General features: G+C 48.2%; 1 protein-coding gene across 1 annotated transcript in view; it reads left to right on the top strand.

The window, feature by feature from the left end:
- Positions 1 to 19,058, top strand: part of pcdh15b (protocadherin-related 15b) — a 1,128,636-nt gene extending 1,109,578 nt beyond the window's left edge. The window contains exons 38-39 of the mRNA XM_078413191.1: positions 7,871 to 8,006; positions 15,475 to 19,058. Coding sequence (XP_078269317.1) covers positions 7,871 to 8,006; positions 15,475 to 16,056 — 718 coding nt within the window. The 3' untranslated portion in view covers positions 16,057 to 19,058. The remainder of the gene's footprint in view (positions 1 to 7,870; positions 8,007 to 15,474) is intronic.
- The last annotated feature ends 320 nt before the right edge of the window (positions 19,059 to 19,378 follow it).

Genomic DNA, 19,378 nt, shown 5'->3' with positions numbered 1-19,378 from the left:
GCCTGACCCGCTGAGTTACTCCAGCACGTAGTGTCCATCTACAGTATAAACCAGCATCTGCAGTTCCTTCTTACACATTTGGTCTGCTCTACTGCAAAATATCCTCAAGTTATGGCTACTTTGAAGAAGCTCTCCTCCTGTCTCCGGTCTGAAGAAGGGTCCCGACCCGAAACGTCACCTATACCTTTTCTCCAGAGATGCTGCCTGACCCGCTGAGATACACCAGCTTTTTGTGTCTTCCTTCAGAGGTCAGGACTGCTTCAGTTAAAACATTCACGCTTCCTGAAAAGTAGGCAATATTTTAACCGTTCTAATAGGCAATAAAATATTGCTTCCCACCCAGAAAGCATGCGATATCTTTTTTTGCATCCTTGTGCGTATTACATTCACATCAAGCTCATGTTCAAAGGCAGCGCAATGGTAGAATGGCTGCCTTACAGCGCCAGAAACCCAGGTTCGATCCTGATTACGGGTGCTGTCTGTACGGAGTTTGCACGTTCTCCCCGTGACCTAGACAATAGACAATAGACAATAGGTGCAGGAGGAGGCCATTCGGCCCTTCGAGCCAGCACCGCCATTCAATGTGATCATGGCTGATCATTCTCAATCAGTACCCCGTTCCTGCCTTCTCCCCATACCCCCTGACTCCGCTATCCTTAAGAGCTCTATCTAGCTCTCTCTTGAGTGCATTCAGAGAATTGGCCTCCACTGCCTTCTGAGGCAGAGAATTCCACAGATTCACAACTCTCTGGCTGAAAATGTTGGAGAAAATGGCCTACCCCTTATTCTTAAACTGTGGCCCCATGTTCTGGAATCCCCCAACATTGGGAACAATGTTTCCTGCCTCTAACGTGTCCAACCCGTTAATAATCTTATACGTTTCGATAAGATCTCCTCTCATCCTTCTAAATTCCAGTGTCTACAAGGCTAGTCGCTCCAGTCTTTCAGCCAGACCTACACGGGTTTTCTCCAAGATCTTCGGTTTCCTCCCACACTCCAAAGACCTACAGGTTTGTAGGTGAACTGGCTTGGTATGAATGTAAGATTGTCCCTAGTGTGTGTGGGATAGTGTTAATGTGCGGGGATCGCTGGTCGGCGTGGACTCGGTAGGCCGAAGGGCCTATTTCCGTTCTGTATCTCTAAACTGAATTAAACGCAGCCAGCACCTTATTCCGGTTTTACAAATATTACCAGCCTTGAAATATTTCAATTTACATTAGCTTTCACCTTAGTGAAAGCTAGCCTGCAGTTGGAATTTGAAGCAAAATAAAGAATGGAGCAAGGGTGAAAAATAATTATACCACACTGAATAATGAGCTGATCATAGCTTAGCGATAGCATTGCTGATTGACAGATGGAAGCGGTTTTACTGAAGGTTCACAATTATCCCGTCACAAATAGAATTGTCACATGACCAAAAGATAAAATGTTATCCTAACCTTCAAGAGACTTCATTTTTAAGTTTGTTCAGTTTAGTTTAGTTTAGCTTAGAGGTACAGCTCGGTAACAGGCCCTTCGGCCCACCAGGTCCGCATCGACCAGCGATCCCCGGACACTAACACTGTTCTACACCCACTAGGGACAATTTACTTTTTTACCAAGCCAATTAACCTACAAACCGGTTCGTCTTTGGAGGGCATGCAGCGTAGGTTTACTAGGTTAATTCCCGGAATGGCAGGACTATCATATGTTGAAAGACTGGAGCGACTAGGCTTGTATACACTGGAATTTAGAAGGATGAGAGGAGATCTTATCGAAACGTATAAGATTATTAAGGGGTTGGACACGTTAGAGGCAGGAAACATGTTCCCAATGTTGGGGGAGTCCAGAACCAGGGGCCACAGTTTAAGAATAAGGGGTAGGCCATTTAGAACGGAGATGAGGAAAAACTTTTTCAGTCAGAGAGTTGTGAATCTGTGGAATTCTCTGCCTCAGAAGGCAGTGGAGGCCAATTCTCTGAATGCATTCAAGAGAGAGCTGGATAGAGCTCTTAAGGATAGCGGAGTCAGGGGGTATGGGGAGAAGGCAGGAACGAGGTACTGATTGAGAATGATCAGCCATGATCACATTGAATGGCGGTGGTGGCTCGAAGGGCCGAATGGCCTCCTCCTGCACCTATTGTCTATTGACTGTGGGAGGAAACGGAAGATCTCGGAGAAAACCCACGCAGGTCACGGGGAGAACGTACAAACCCCGTACGGACAGCACCCGTAGTCGGGATCGAACCCGGGTATTCAAGAGCTGTAAGGCAGCAACTAGTACAGTATGTGGCAGCCTCCTGCACTTAGACTCAGTTCTACCCTGAATTATATCTATTGTTAGAAAGCTGGGATCAATATCCTTATATCCAGGCAATCTTATAAATCCTTAGCATTTTAGCTTCACTCCAAGTCGAGAATCGCCTGCGTTTTACCACCCTGCATATTCCTCGGAGTTGATTAGATCTAAATCGTGCCCGCCTGCACTATCTTACATTAATCAGTTTGGATTATAACATCATTTGCACGACCAGCGTTTCTGTGCAACCTGGCAAACGAACGAAACCAGCCATATCTCATTGTTAGACGATAACGTCAAAGCTAACAACAGCTTATTAATGTAGAAACAAGGAACTGCAGACGCAGGTTTATAAAAACAAATGACACGGAGTGTTGGAGCAACTCTGCGGGTCAGGCAGCATCCCTGGAGAACATGGATAGGTGACGTTTTGGATCGTGATCAAGAGAGAGTTGGATACAGCTCTGAGGGCTAACAGAATCAAGGGATATGGGGAAAAAGCAGGAACAGGTACTGATAGACAATAGACAATAGACAATAGGTGCAGGAGTAGGCCATTCGGCCCTTCGAGCCAGCACCGCCATTCAATGTGATCATGGCTGATCATTCTCAATAAGTACCCCGTTCCTGCTTTCTCCCCATACCCACTGACTCCGCTATCCTTAAGAGCTCTATCTAGCTCTCTCTTGAATGTATTCAGAGAATTGGCCTCCACTGCCCTCTGAGGCAGAGAATTCCACAGATTCACAACTCTCTGACTAAAAAAGTTTTTCTTCATCTCTGTTCTAAATGGCCTACCCCTTATTCTTAAACTGTGGCCCCTGGTTCTGGACTCCCCCAACGTTGGGAACATGATTCCTGCCTCTAACATGTCCAACCCCTTAATAATCTTATACGTTTCGATAAGATCCCCTCTCATCCTTCTAAATTCCAGTGTATACAAACCTAGTCGCTCCAGTCTTTCAACATAGGACAGTCCCGCCATTCCGGGAATTAACCTCGTAAACCTACGCTGCACGCCCTCAATAGCAAGAATATCCTTCCTCAATTTGGAGACCAAAACTGCACACAGTACTCCAGGTGCGGTCTCACTAGGGCCCTGTACAACTGCAGAAGGACCTCTTTGCTCCTATACTCAACTCCATGTTATACTCAACATGGCTGTTGGATGATCAGCCATGATCATATTGAATGGTGGTGCTGGCTCCTGCATCTATTTTCTATGTTTCTATGGCTCTTCTTCGGACTGATTGTCGAGGGCTGGGGGCGGGGAGAAATCTGGAGGAGAGGAGGGGTGCATGGAGGGGACAAAGCATGGCGGGGAAAAAGTGAATTCAGAGGATGGTTGTTAATCGACAGGAGGTTGGAAAAAGGCCAGTGATTAAAAACACAGAAGGTGTGAGACAAAAGGATTGAAGAGTTGTAATTGCGAAATCAGAGGAAGGAATATAGGTGGAAGGGGAGGGAGAGGGGAGAAATAGTTGCCAGCCCAGGTGGGGCCCAGGAGAAGGAGGGGGAGAGAAAGGGGGAGGGGGGAGAAGAGGAGGCTACCTAAAATTGGGGAGTTCAATGTTCATACCATTGGATTGTAAAATACTCAAGTGGAATATGAGGTGTTGTTCCTCCAGTTTACGCGTGGCCTCACTCTGTCAGTGGAGGAGGCCCAGGACAGAAAGGTTTGAAGAAGGGTCTCGACCCAAAACGTCACCCATTCCTTCTCTCCAGAGATGCTGCCTGACCTGCTGAGTCACTCCAGCATTTTGTGTCTATCTAAGGTTCGGAAGGAAACGGGATAATGAACGACCTGGATAGAATGGATGTGGAGGGGATGTTTACAGTTTTGGGAGAGCCTAGGATCAAAGGGCACAACCTCGGAATAAAAGGCAGTACTTTTGGAATGGAGATGATAGAAACATAGAAACATAGAAAATAGGTGCAGGAGTAGGCCATTCGGCCCTTCGAGCCTGCACCGCCATTCAATATGATCATGGCTGATCATCCAGCTCAGTAACCTGTACCTGCCTTCTCTCCATACCCCCTGATTCCTCTAGCCATAAGGGCCACATCTAACTCCCTCTTAAATATAGCCAATGAACTGGCCTCAACTACCTTCTGCGGCGGAGAATTCCACAGACTCACCACTCTCTGTGTAAAGAAATGTTTTCTCAACTCGGTCCTAAAAGACTTCCCCCTTATCCTTAAGCTGTGACCCCTGATGAGGAATTTTTTCAGCCAGAGGGCGGTGAATCTGTGGAATTCACTGCCACAGACGGCAGTGGAGGCCGTCATTGGGTATTTTTAAAGTGGAGATTGATAAGTTCTTGATTAGTAAGGGCATCAAAGGTTATGTGGAGAAGGCAGGAAAATGGGGTTAGACAATAGACAATAGACAATAGGTGCAGGAGTAGGCCATTCAGCCCTTCGAGCCAGCACCGCCATTCAATGCGATCATGGGGTTGAGAGGGAAAATTAAGATCAAATGGCTGAGCAGACTCGATGGGCTGAATGGCCTTGGCAGAATTACCCATCCAGTAATAAAATTAATCAATAGAAAATAAATATCACACTGAATTACATGGGGAAATGTTCATACATACTGTAAGAGTTTGCTTGTTATGGGCGGCACGGTAGCGCAGCGGTAGAGTTGCTGCTTTACAGCGAATGCAGCGCCGGAGACTCAGGTTCGATCCTGACTACGGGTGCTGCACTGTAAGGAGTTTGTACGTTCTCCCCGTGACCTGCGTGGGTTTTCTCCGAGATCTTCGGTTTCCTCCCACACTCCAAAGACGTACAGGTATGTAGGTTAATTGGCTGGGTAAATGTAAAAATTGTCCCTAGTGGGTGTAGGATAGTGTTAATGTACGGGGATCACTGGGCGGCACGGACTTGGAGGGCCGAAAAGGCCTGTTTCCGGCTGTAGATATATGATGATGATATGATGATTTCCTTGCGGAAGTCAAGGCCTCATTGAAATTTGCTCTTTGGAATTTCTCTGAGTGAGTTTAGTTTAGTTTCATTTAGATTGGTTTAGTTTAGTTCTTCAGTCTGAAGAAGGGTCTCGACCCGAAAAGTCACCCATTCCTTCTCTCCAGAGATGCTGCCTGTCCCGCTGAGTTACTCCAGCATTTTGTGTCCATCTTCGATTTAAACCAGCAGTTTAATCTGCAGTTCTTTCCTACACATTTGGTTTAGTATAGTTTGGTTCAAGTTAGTTTAGTTTGGTTTTGATTCGTTTAGTGATACAGCATGGAAGCAAGCCAGAAGATAGACACAAAATGATGGACTAACTCAGCGGGTCAAGCAGCTTCTCAGGAGAAAAGGAATAGGGGGGACATTTCGGGTTGAGGCCCTTCTTCAGAAAAAAGGTCAAACAAGCCATTCGGCCCACCGAGTCCACACCGACCATCGATCACAAGTTCACTATTGTTCACACTAGTTCTATGTTATCCCACTTTCTCAACCACTCCCGACACATTTGGGGCATTTTTACAGAAGCCAATTAACCTGCAAATCTGAATAGCCCTGAAGTTGTGTGGAATTTAGCAGCAGAGTGTGAATTAGTAGAATTCCTCACCATTTGAAGCTGGCCCTAAATCTCAGCGTTTAATTTGATGTTCATTAACACTGACATGATGTGGAAAAATTCCAAATAATGGAAGGTCACACGAAAAGGGGATTCAACTTCATAGAGAACAATAAAAATTATTTAAGACGGTATCGTGTTCATAATGTAAAGTAAAACTCTTGAGTCGTGACTAAAAAAACGGGTGTCCTCTCATGCCACAAGGGTCAGCAAGAATTCGGTTGAATTCCATTAAAACTTTCCCTTAATTCTAGTTGAATCGGGTAAATCAAAGCGTTAATATGACATTCCATGATATTATTCATGTTTGCTTTTTCATATCGATCGTCAGTTCTAATAAACCCCAGTTAAATATTCTCGTCGTTTTGGAGACTCTCATCCCAGCTCAGATGACACGGTTTATTAAAACTCTCCACGTTTGCAACAGTCCCGCACATACCCATGCACAAAGCAAATGGGTTCATCCATGACCTGGCAAGAGCATTGAGCACGGTTAGAAATTTAACCTAGTTCTTCTGGGTAGATGAAGTGTAAACAAAGAGTCGTAGAGTCATACAGCGTGGAAACAGGCCTCTCGGCCCAAGTTGCCCAAGCCACCCAACATGTCCCACCTACACTAATCCTGCCTGCTGCATTTGGCCCATATCCCTGTAAACCTGTCCTATCCATGTACCTGTCTAAACGTTGCGATAGTACCTGCCTCAACTACATCCTATGGCAGCCTGTTCCATACACCTCCAGAAATCCAGAAAGGCTCTCGAACCAAAGGTGCCGGAAAATCGGTGGTGGACCTGTATCAATAGACAATAGGTGCAGGAGGAGACCATTCGGCCCTTCGAGCCAGCACCACCATTCAATGTGATTATGGCTGATCATTCTCAATCAGTACCCCGTTCCTGCCTTCTCCCCATACCCCCTGACTCCGCTATCCTTAAGAGCTCTATCTAGCTCTCTCTTGAATGCATTCAGAGAATTGGCCTCCACTGCCTTCTGAGGCAGAGAATTCCACAGATTCATAACTCTCTGACTGAAAAGTTTTTCCTCATCTCAGTTCTAAATGGCCTACCCCTTATTCTTAAACGGTGGCCCCTTGTTCTGGACTCCCCCAACATTGGGAACATGTTTCCTGCCTCTAGCATGTCCAACCCCTTAATAATCTTATACGTTTCGATAAGATCTCCTATCATCCTTCTAAATTCCAGTGTATACAAGCCTAGTCGCTCCAGTCTTTTTGGTAATTGTCCTATATTTTAAATAAAGTTAGTTACATCCCTGATCAAGTAAACTTTTACTTGATGGTGAATATTTTGAGGCAATCACATTAAAAAGTTACCAAAAACTTGCAGGTTGGATGATACGGTCTTAAATTGGTTTGGGAGTGGGAGGATCATTTAATGGTCAACAATGCACCAGAAATACATCATTACCTCGGAAGAATTAAACTTAGGTTCTGCAAAAGTAGCCTTTGCATCAAAGGTACCATCTGTTCTCAGCTCTAAGTGAGCAGTGATCTTCTCACAGTGAGGTAGAGTGTGGCCTGCTGTCTTCCGCTGATCATTATTTTGGCTAAAACCGGAACATTAAATGGTTCACAGAGTATCCGTCTAAAATACTTGGTACTATATTTGTCATATATGTACCAAGGTACAGTGAAATTCACATTTTTGTGCACAGTTCAGTACAGGTATCACTACAGCTAAGCACTTAGGTCCATCTTAGATAAGCATCTCACCTACAGTGCAAGTGTACAGCAGTAGTAAAAAGAGACAATATACGGAGTTGCCAGATTTGGCGCCATTTTAAGGTCCCGGTTTTTAAGTGCCGGGTTCTTGGCCTGACCAAGAAGGCCCGTTGTCGTGGCGACGTTGCGGGGGGCCGGCCTGGCCCAAGTGACATTTTGTGAACTTTTTTGACATATGACACTTTGTTCGTTTACTTGTTTGTTTGTTAGCTTGCTTGCTTATTTACTTACTTATTTGACATCCAGTGTGCTTCTGACATTAACTCTAGGTATGAAGTACCGCAGTATGGAAGTCGTCGGAGATTGATCTCCCCGTCAGGATTATACGATGATTACGGAGAGGTGGTGATGGAAGAGGACGGTGGCTACTTCTATAGCCCACAGGGATCGAATGCAGATGGAGAGGTACGTAAATGCGGGCCGATTTCTTTTTCATAGAAACATAGAAAATAGGTGCAGGAGGAGGCCGTTTGGCCCTTCGAGCCAGCACCGCCATTCATTGTGATCATGGCTGATCGTCCACAATCAATAACCCGTGCCTGCCTTCTCCCCATATCCCTCGATTCCACTAGCCCCTAGAGCTCTATCTAAACTCTCTCTTAAATCCATCCAGTGATTTGGCTTCCACTGCCCTCTGTGGCAGAGAATTCCACAAATTCACGACTCTCTGGGTGAAAAAGTTCCTTCTCACCTCAGTTTTCCTTTCCGATGCTAATATATACTTTTGTTTGTTCGTGAAGCCAAATGGGGGGACATCCAACAACTGTGAAAGGCACAAAATGCTGGAGCAACTCAGCGGGGACAGGCAGCATCTCTGGAGAGAAGCAAAGTGGGGACGTTTCGAGTCGAGACCCTTCTTTAGACTGACCTCAGTGGAGAGGGGATAGATAGATGAGGAAGTGTGAAGGTGTGAAAACAGGGCAAGGGGGGACGGAGATCGAGGAAAATGGAGAATAGATCATTGTTAGCTGGGAGAAGGTAACAACAAAGCAAACAGATAAAATGGAGTAGGAGGCAGTCTGGTCTGATTACTGGGAAGGGGGAGGGATGGAGAGAGAGGGAATGCAAGGGTTACTTGAAGTTTGAGAAGTCAATGTCCTTTATTTTTCCCTTCAGGTCAAAATATGCAGCCCTTTTTGTGGTCAATGCATCATAACTATTGTAAGAGTTTGGAGTAGTTATTGGTATCTATGGTATGTCACTGATGAATGTTTGTATGAGAAGATAGATACAAGGTGCTGGAGGAACTCAGCGGGTCGGGCAGCATCTCTGGAGAAAAAGGATGGATCAGGACCCTTCTTCAGACTGAACTCAAAACGTCACCCATCCTTTTTGTCCAGAGATACTGCCTGAACCGCTGAGTTACCCCAGCACTTTGTGTCTATCTTTGGTATAAACTAGCATCGGCAGTTCCTTTCGATACGTTTGTGTTGTATGCTTCATATAGGTCGAACATTAATTTTATCGGTGACTTTGAACTATGGTAAAGTATTTGAAACATGAATCGTCTATTTTATTTTCCCTAATTTGTAGATAACATGAGATTAAAAGAAACAGATAACACTCTTTGTCATATTCAGGAACTTTTAATATCTAGGTTGTGATTCAGCTGAAGGCAATGGGTTCGAATCCTATAGGGTAGCGATTTTAGAATTGAGGTAGTTGAGTATTTAGTTTAGTTTAGAGATACAGCGCGGAAACTGGCCCTTTGGCCCACCGAGTCCGCTCCGACCAGCGATCCCTGCACACTAACACTACCCTACACCCACTAGGGACAATTTTACCTTTATACCAAGCCAATTAACCTACAAACCTGTACGTCTTTGGAGTGTGGGAGGAGACCGAAGATCTCGGAGAAAACCCACGCAGGTCACGGGGAGAGCGTACAAACTCCGTGCAGATCATCTGTGCAATGCCCAGACGTGTAGGGGTCAGTGTTTGATGGCAGGTTTTCTGCTCTGATGACCATTGGGAAAAAGTCCTTTCAAGACGAGAGCCTTTGGAACTTATCACAATACTGAGCTACAGGGAGAGGTTGAGCAGGCTGAGACTCTATTCCTTGGAGCGCAGGAGGATGAGGGGTGGTCTTAGAGATATAGTGAAGGTGTGAAGGGTCTTATACGGGTATTTCTTTCGGTGACTAGTAACATGGAGGGTCATGTCTTAAACCGCTTTCAAGCACAAAAGGCTGGAGTAACTCTGACAGCATCTCTGGAGAAAAGGAATGGGCGACGTTTTGGGTCGAGACCCTTCTTCAGACTGGTTAGGGGTAAGGGAAATGAGAGAAATAGACGGTGATGTAGAGAGATAAAGAACAATGAATGAAAGACGTGCAAAAAAGTAACGATAAAGAAAAAACAGGCCATTGTTGGCCATTTGTTGGGTGAAAATGAGAAGCTGGTGCGACTTGGGTGGGGGAGGGAGAGAGAGAGAGAGAGAGAGAGAGAGAGAGAGAGAGAGAGAGAGAGAGAGAGAGAGAGAGAGAGAGAGAGAGAGAGAGTGAGAGAGTGGGAGAGAGAGAGAGAGAGAGAGAGAGAGAGAGAGAGAGAGAGAGAGAGAGAGAGAGAGAGAGAGAGAGAGAGAATGCCAGGGTTACTTGAAGTTAGAGAAATCAATTTTCATGCCACTGGGCTGTAAGCTGCCCAAGCGAAATATGAGACGCTGTTCCTCCACTTCGTTTAGCCTCACTCTGACAATGGAGGAGACCGAGGACAGAAAGGTCAGCGTGGGAATGGGACGGGGAATTAAAGTGTTCCGGGTAGGTTCGGGCGGACTGAGTGAAGGTGGTTCAGCCAAACGTTTGGCCTGCTTTGTTTGCCCTTCATGTGTGTTCTTTAACGTGGTTCCGTTTTCATAATTTCAGGCAATGCCTCACGGCAAAGGTGCCGTCAGGAAAAGTGCTAAGCAGGACACGGGAGACCTCGCTGGAGCGGAGACAGCGAGTGGCGATGCATTGGGCCACGCTGGTGCCCCGGAGCACGCAGATGGCCCCGCGGCCGGAGGGAGTGCGGCTGCGGGAATGGTTCAGGGTGGACAGGGAGAGAGGAAGCTGAAAAGCCTGGTTAAGATCAGTAAGATAACGGCAGGTATCAGCAAGGGCGGGGAAGCGGGCGAAGGGCAGGCGGTCGACGCCTCCATCGCCCGTCCCACTCGATGGAAGAAAGTGAAGATATTCCCCATGATACTTCAGAAGGTGAAAGGCGGCGGGAAGGGCGGCGGGAAGGACGCCGACTATGCCAAGCTTGTCTCCGCAAAGCCCGTGGAGAGCCAGGAGAGGGCAGCAAGTGACGGATCGGGCAGCGTCCTCATCAACGGCAACTACTTCCAGAAGTCGACCGCGGACGAGCCAGGGGAGGGGAAGAAAGCGGCCAAGGCGCCGAAGGGAGTCAAGATATCCAAACAACCGGGAAGCAAGGCCCGAAAGGGCTCGGTCAGGGGAGGCGGCCGGGAGGACGGAGCCGGGAGTCCGGGCGGCAGCGGGTCGGAAGAGGAGGGAAAGGTCTCAAAGGTGGCGATCAGCGTGACGACGGGGAGTGAGAAGGAGGAGGAGGAGGCGGCGAGCGACGGCTCTGAGGAGGAGAGTGCAAAGACCAGCCGCCCCTCCAAGGAGGAGGACGGAGAATCGTCCGCGGGCAGCGCCGGGCCATCGCAGGCGGAAGGCAAAGACTACCTCAAAGTGACGCTCGACCAAGACGAGACCAACGAGAGCACGGTGGACTCTGATGAGGAGGACGAGAAAGGATCGGACTTGATGGACGAGGAGTCAAAATCTGAGCCCGAGCAAGAAGAATCGGAGGAGGATAAAGATGATGAGGATGAATCGGAAGAGAAAGATGATGAAGATGAATCCAAGGAGGATAAAGATGATGAAGATGAATCCGAGGAGGATGATAAAGATGATGAAGATGAATCAGAAGATAAAGACGATGAGGATGAATCCAAGGAGGATGATAAAGATGATGAAGATGAATCAGAAGATAAAGACGATGAGGATGAATCCAAGGAGGCTAAAGATGAAGAGGATGAATCAGATGATGAAGAAAATGAGGATGACTCAGATGAAGAATCCAAAAGTGGAACAACTGGGAAGTCCAGTTCCCAGAGCGAAAAGACGTCGCGGAGCAGACCGTCAGACACGGAAGGCCAAGGGTCATCGTCTGGCACGTTGTCCAAGAGCGAGACGGCGTCAGGCAGTCCCGAGGATGGGTCGGAGGAGCCCGAGGAGGACGCTGCCACCCTCACGGAGACCGAGGCGACAAGTTCGGGATCCCCCTCGCGGGGAAGCGCGAGCAGCAGAGCCACCTCGGCGACCCCTGCATCGAGCAGCGCGGGGTCGGAGAGCGAGGTGGGCCGGGGGACGTCCAGCGCGAGCGGACCAGCGGGGAGGACCAGCTCGTCGACCCAGGGCAGCACCAGTAGCGGGGAAAGATCCACCGCGGGAAGCAGCGAGAGGAGCTACTCCACCAGAGGGACGAGTGTTAGCGCATCCGTCACGGTCAGCAGCGGCCGGGGGGACACCATTGAGGAGGAGGAGGAGGGGGAGTCGGCCGAAGAGCTGGACAGCGGGTCCGATGCAAGGGACGGAGATATTGGAAGCGCGGGGGTCGACGAATCCACGGACGTGAGCGACGGGGCAAGGTCCAGCGGGACGGACAGTCAGCAGACCGCGAGCAAGAGTACGGGCAGGAAGAGCGACTCGGCCGACGCGCGCACAGTCAGCACCGGGGCCGACGACAGTCAGTCGGGTGGCGGCGAGAGCGGAACATCCTCCGGTGCTGGCGGCGGCTGGGGTAGCGCGGGCCGCAGTGCGACCAGCGCAGAGGAGTCCGGGCAGACGGAGAGCTCCGATTACCCCGGGCCGGCGGGGGAAGGAAGCGGAAGCGGAGAGGCCGCTTCAGCCCAGGGGTACAGCAGCCGCGGAGGAACCGGGCAGGAGGAAGACAGCGAAGAGGCATCAGAAGCAGGGACATCGTTTTAAAAGAGGTTGCAGGTGCCCCAAGAGCGCATTACCTATGAGTGGACCTTGCTGTTTGGCGTGATTGCGTTGGCAAAGATTTGAAAGCGTTTTTGTTTGCAGTGGATTTGATGTTTGCCCTGGTTGCATTTGCAAAGATTTTGAACCATTTGGTTGCAACGCTCCAAATGCAATATTTGGCCAGGGCTTTCAATAATTATTCTGCAAAATGGAATCAGTTTCTTGGGCAACTGGGTGACTGTGTATTTTTCTTCTAATTGCTTTTCTTTTTGCAATTTACTGATCAGAATGATTCATTTCCAAAGCCAGCAATCTGATCTCTTCAACTGAACTTGACATATTTTTGGTTTAAAGTTGGCATGCGTTATTTGAACTGAGTGCAATCTGTGTTGGTGCTACGTCTATCTGATCAATTCTGTGCTCTGCACTGCATGCCGGTGGATTTCGATGTTGCTGTGTGGATTTAGCATGTTTGGAAATCGTGAAGCTTTTTTAAAAAATATTCCCTTTCGATTCAACAATATAGGTGCATTTGTACATCTGTGCCAGGCATGACGCCAAGTGAGGCTAATCTCCTCTGCCAGTACATGATTCAAGGGTCTCGACCAGAAACGTCGCCCATTTCCTTCTCTCCAGAGATGCTGCTCGTCCCGCTGAGTAACCCCAGCCTATTGTGTCTATCCTTAACCTTCCTTTCTCTACACATTCACGTGCCTAACCGACAGACTCGTAAATGGCGCTATCGTATCTGCCTCCACCAACACCCCTGGAAGCATGTTAGAACATAGAAAATAGGCGCAAGAGCAGGTCATTCGGCCCTTCGAGCCAGCCACGCCATTCAATATGATCGTGGCTGATCATCCAAAATCAGTGTCCCGTTCCTGCTTTTATCCCCCATATCCCTCGATTCCGTTAGCCCTAAGAGCTAAATCTAATTCTCTCTTGAAAACATCCAGAGAATTGGCCTCCACTGCCTTCTGTGGCAGAGAATTCCACAGATTCCTATAAGAAAATAACTGCAGATGCTGGTACAAATCGATTTATTCACAAAATGCTGGAGAAACTCAGCAGGTCAGGCAGCATCTCGGGAGAGAAGGAATGGGTGACGTTTCGGGTCGAGACCCTTCTTCAGAATGGGTGTCACCCATTCCTTCTCTCCCGAGATGCTGCCTGACCTGCTGAGTTTCTCCAGCATTTTGTGAATAAATCCACAGATTCCTAGGCATGTTCCAGGCACCCACCACCCTCTGTGTTAAAAAAGAAAAAATCTCCTTTAAACTTTGCCCCTTCTCGCCTTAAAGCCATGCCCTCTCGTCTTTGACATTTCCATCCTCGGTAAAAAAAAAAGGTTTTGACTGTCTACCTTATATCTGCATATCTCGTAAGTTAAATGCACTTCTTTCCGTTCTTCCCTGAGCCTCGTTGAGAGACAAAGAACCTGATGATCAGTGGTGGAGTCAGACTACACCCACTCCCACTGGTCCCATCCCAGTAAGACCATCGGGAAATCCTCATCTCATTGCCCCAACTCCACCCAGCTCATTCTTATCTCCTTCCCTAGAAGCTATATTCCATGGTACCTCATCGGGGAAACACAGTGGCGTAGCAGTTAAGCTGCTGCCTCACAGCGCCTGTGACCTTGGGTTCGATCCCGACTACAGGTGCTATCTGAATGGAGTCTGTACGTTCTCTCTATAACCACCTGGGATTCCTCCAGGTGTTCCGGTCCCCCCCCCCCCCCCCACCCCACATTCCAAGGACGTGCGGGTTTGTAGGTTGATTTGGTTTCTGTAAATTGTCCCCAGTGTGCAGGATATATCTAGCGTACGGTCGATCGCTGGTCGGGGGCAGACTCGGTGGGCCGAAGGGCCTGTTTCCACTAAAACTGCATCTCCAAAACTGAACCTAAAAGATAGAAAGAGACCATTTGGCCCATTGAGAATATTCCGGCTCATTTGACAAATTTATTTTCCCCCACTAATTTTCCTGGTATTGTCTTCTCCCCACATTCCCATCGACTCTTCCTCGTTTCCGTTATTCATCTACACACCAAGAGTAATTGAACAATGGCAGATTCATGATTATGAACAGCTGCTTCAATATCCCACCAGATGTATCACCGAAGTAAGTTCAAAAGGAGCGGCACGGTGGCGCAGCGGTAGAGTTGCTGCCCCACAGCGCCAGAGACCCGGGTTCGATCACGACTGCAGGAGCTTGTTTGTACGGAGTTTGTACGTTCTCCCCGTGACCACGTGGATTGTCTCTCGTTTCCTCCCACTTTCCCAAAGATGTGTAGGTTTGCATGTTAAATTGGCCTCCGTAAATGATGGTGAATCTGTGGAATTCATTGTCACAGACGGATGAGGAGGCCGCCAATGGATATCTTTAAGGCGGAGTTTGACAGATTCTTGATTAATACGGGTGTCAGGGGTTACGGGCAGGAGGATGGGGTTGAGAGGGAAAGATAGATCGGCCACGATTGAATGGCGGAGTAGACTCGATGGGCCGAATGGCCCAATTCTGCCTCTTGAACTCATGACGATGATCATAATTTAGTTTAGTTTAGAGATGCAGCGCGGAAACAGGCCCTTCGGCCCACCAGAGTCCGCACCAACAAGCGATCCCCGCTCCCTAACCCTTCTCTACACAAAACTAGGGCCAATATTTGACAATTTTACAGAAGCCAATTAACTCGACAAACCTTTTGAATGTGGGAAGAAACCGAAGATCTCGGAGAAAGCCCACACAAGAGGTCAGGGTGAACGTACAAACTAAATACAGACGTAAACCCACAGTCAGGACTATATTGTTGATCTATGCTAAATCTCTGATGAAATTATTTGACCTCTGAAACTAAAAGTGAAAGGTTCTCTCAACACTTGTTTTTGCCTCCCACAGTGGGCCCGCCATAAACGGGTCAAGTTGGTGGTGGACCGCGAGTATGAAACCAGCTCGACCGGTGAGGACAGCGCCTCGGAGGCACAGAGGGCTCGGATCAAGCACCCGGCCAACCACAGCAGCGTCAACAGCAACATCTACGTGGTGCAGAACGGCTCCATTATACGAACCAGGCGCACGTGCCCCGCGGCCAACGGAAAGGCGGCCTCGCCGGCCAGGGTGGGGAAGCACTTCAAGAAACTGGACCGGCTCGAGGCCACTCAGGAGGAGAGGGCCCCCTTGAACAATCCGCCGTCGGAGGCGGCCCCCTCCTGCAGCCACGACCCCCTCCAGGCCGGGCCGCCGTCGGGCACCACCACGGCCCCGGGAGACAGCGCGGGGCCCGGCGACCGGGAGGCCGAAACCAGCGCGGCGAAGGCGAAGAGCGAGCTGCCAAACTGCCATCAGGAGACGGCGGTTGACATCGAGGACGCCAAGGCGGGGTCTCCTCTGGAATGTCGTAGCGACCAGGCGCAGTCCGACGAGGAAGAACTGTGGATGGGACCCTGGAATAACCTTCACATACCTATGACAAAACTCTAAACTAGAATTTCTAATCGCAAATTAGCGACGAAAAACAAAAAGAACGCACTTTTTTTATAGCCTCCGTGACACTGGTCTCCAATTTGTTCACTTCAGGCGCGCACTTTGATTTATCCGGCTCGAGGACGTCGGCCATCTTGACATTTCCAACGACCACAGAGATGGGCAGCATCTTTATTCACAAAGAAATCCCCGGGTTGTGGTGGCGATTTCGTGCTTTGATTGTGAATACTGGGAGTGCCCGCCCCGCCCGGAGTGGTGACAAAGTAAAACTCAAGGTTGGCGGTTTGAAGGACTGAAGCAAATTGGTTTCTTTACATGTCTATTTTTGCAGTTGCTAGATAGATTACGACGATTTCAAAATGGTGGCCTGGTTCTGACCGAGCGGATTACCTTCAGTGACAGATGGAAATTTCAGAACCCGGGGTACAAATTCATCTTCGGACACGTGCACTGAATAGTTGGCGTTGTCCTCAGTGGGACAGGGTATACATAGTGGACTCCGGCACTCTGTGTTTGAGTGCACGTGACTGATGATGAATCTTGCCCCTGTTTTCTTAGAAATAGAATAAATGCTGCTTTTTAAAAAGAACTTCCCTCCCTTAACTCTACCCCCCCCCCCCCCCCCCCCACGGGGCTTTTAACTTACTTTCTACCGCTTCGCGAGCAGAGATTTCAACAGGTGCCCATTAAAAGTACGAAAGAAAAAATCTTGAAGATTTGACAAATGCAGCCTTAACACTCAACTTACGTGACAGAGCAGAATATTATTTGAATACTTATTTGCAGCCCTGCTGCACTTATAGAATCGATGTGCAACTTATTTATCTGGTTTTATAGTACGAGTGTTACTTGTCCTTTTGTTGTGTAAACTAAAAGTTCAGATGCTTAATGGTTCGATGTGCCATGCACTGGAATAGTTATTCCATTCGGATCTTAAATTGGCTCCACAACATTGATGTGAGATTGGACGACGGATTCTGGTAACAATGCATTGCAGAAATCTGATATCTACCGCTATGAGTCCAGGTGCCACAGGCAAAATGTTTGTCTCAGTTCGCAGTCAAGAGGGATTTAAGAAAAGATTCCCGCAAACCAGCCTGTGATGAAATCAATCAGTCAGTAATTAAGCAGATGATGTACATAATTACACAGATACCAGATTGTTATTGCAGAATAAGATTAATGTATTTGGCTTGGGAGCTTTTGCTCGAGTAAGCTCTGCTTTGTTGGTACATTTGTTCGGTGAGGCAGCATTTACAGAGTATTGTGTTCAGGTCTGGGCACCATGTGAGAGGAAGGATGCTGTCAAGCTGGAAAGAAGATTTGCGAGGATGTTGCCAGGACTAGAGGGTGTGAGGAGGATGAGGGGTGATCTTATAGAGGTGTATAAAATCATGAGAGGAATAGACCGGGTAGATGCACAGAGTCTCTTGCGCAGCCTAGGTGAATCGAGGACCAGAGATCATAGATTTAAGATGAAGGGGAAAAGATTTAATGGGAATCTGAGGGGTAACTTTTTCACACAAAGTGTGGTGGGTGTATGGATCAAGCTGCCAGAGGAGGCAGTTGAGGCAGGGACTATCCCAACGTTTAAGAAACTGTTAGACAGGTGCATGGATAGGACAGATTTGGAGGGATATGGACCAAATGCATGCAGGTGGGACTAGTGTAGCTGGGACATGTTGGCCGGTGTGGGCAAGTTGGGCTGAAGGGCCTGTTTCCACGCCGAATGACTGTGTGCCCTTGTTTGGCAATAGAGACTGGGATACCTCTTTGTTCTTTTCCTCTCCCCACTTCAGTGAGGTGCGGTACATAACATTATTGATGGTGTCAGTTAACCAGGTGGGACTAGCGCAGTTGGTCGACACGGGCAAGTTGGGCCGAAGGGCCGTTTTGCGTGCTGTATGAATCTATGACTGTATTACAGCATGAGAGACGGTGATGGATGTTTGTTCGTCTGACCAGGAGGAGTGTGGACTAAAAATGAGGATGAATGAAGGTAGCAGAGAGGAAAACAAAACCATGTTGGAAGTGGTGAGATACCGAATGCGGCAGATGCTGGAGGCATAAATTAAAGATAACTTGGGGAATATTCATTAGGTCAAGTGGTTGGCTGGAGATAGAAAAAATTGAGTTGATATTACAGGTAAATAATCGTAGAACATAGAACTTTACAGCACAGGAACAGGTCCTTTATTCCACCATGTCCATGCCCAACACCACGTCAGATAAATTTCCTCTGCCTGCCCGTGATCCATTTCCCTCCATTCCCTGTACATCCATGTGCCTGCTTAACAGCCTCAATTGTGTCTGCCTCCACCACCAACCTTGGCAACACGTTCCAGGCACACCCCACCCAGTGAATTGGCCTCCACTGCCTTCTGTGGGAGAGAATTCCACAGATTCACAACTCTCTGGGTGTAAAAGGTTTTCCTCATCTCAGTCCTAAATAGCCTACCCCTTATTCTTAAACTTTGACCCCTGGTTCTGGACTCCCCCAAAATGGGGAACATTTTCCCTGCATCGAGCCTGTCCAATCCCTTGAAAATGTTATACGTTGCTATAAGATCCCCTCTCGCCCTTCTAAAATGTCAGAGAATTCCAGTGAATGTTACTCTATTACATTGCTTATTTGATCATTCTGCCCAAAGGCAGTAAATACCAGCAAGCTATTGGTAACAGCGGCATCATGCCATATCTTCATTTTTTTGAACAATGTATAGTTTGGTATTCTAATAATAGGTAACCAATGTCATAAGCATACCACAGGGCAGCCACGGTGGCGCAGCGGTAGAGTTGCTGCCCTACAGCGCTTGCAGCGCCGGACACCCGGGTTCGATCCCGACTACGGATGCTGTCTGTACGTAGTTTGTACATTCTCCACGTGACCATGTGGGTTTCCCCCTGATGCTCCGGTTTGCTCCCACACGCTAAAGTTTGCAGGTTAATTGGCTTATGGTAAAAATTATAAATTGCCCCTAGTGTGTCGGGATAGTGTTTGCCCACACGGAAACAGGCCTTTCAGCTGGCTGAGTCCACGCCGCCCTGCGATCCCAATATACTGAGATCGCTGGGCGGCGCGGACTCAGTCGGCCGAAGGGCCTGTTTCCCAGCTGTATAGTAAAACTAAAAAAAAACATTTGACTGAGAAGGACACAAAGTGCTGGAGGAACTCAGCTGGTCAGGCAGCATCCCTGGAGAACATGGACATGTGATGTTTCGGGCCGATAGCCTTCCTCAGATTTTGGCGCCTGGTGGAGCCGGCTCTATTTCTGGCACATCATCATACCCATCCCACCGACGAACACCAGGCCATCAT

This window comes from Rhinoraja longicauda, chromosome 16 (genome assembly GCF_053455715.1).
Source record: "Rhinoraja longicauda isolate Sanriku21f chromosome 16, sRhiLon1.1, whole genome shotgun sequence".
Taxonomy (NCBI): Eukaryota; Metazoa; Chordata; class Chondrichthyes; order Rajiformes; family Arhynchobatidae; genus Rhinoraja; species Rhinoraja longicauda.
Note: the sequence above shows the minus strand (reverse complement) of the source record. Positions and strands in the feature narration are given on the sequence as shown.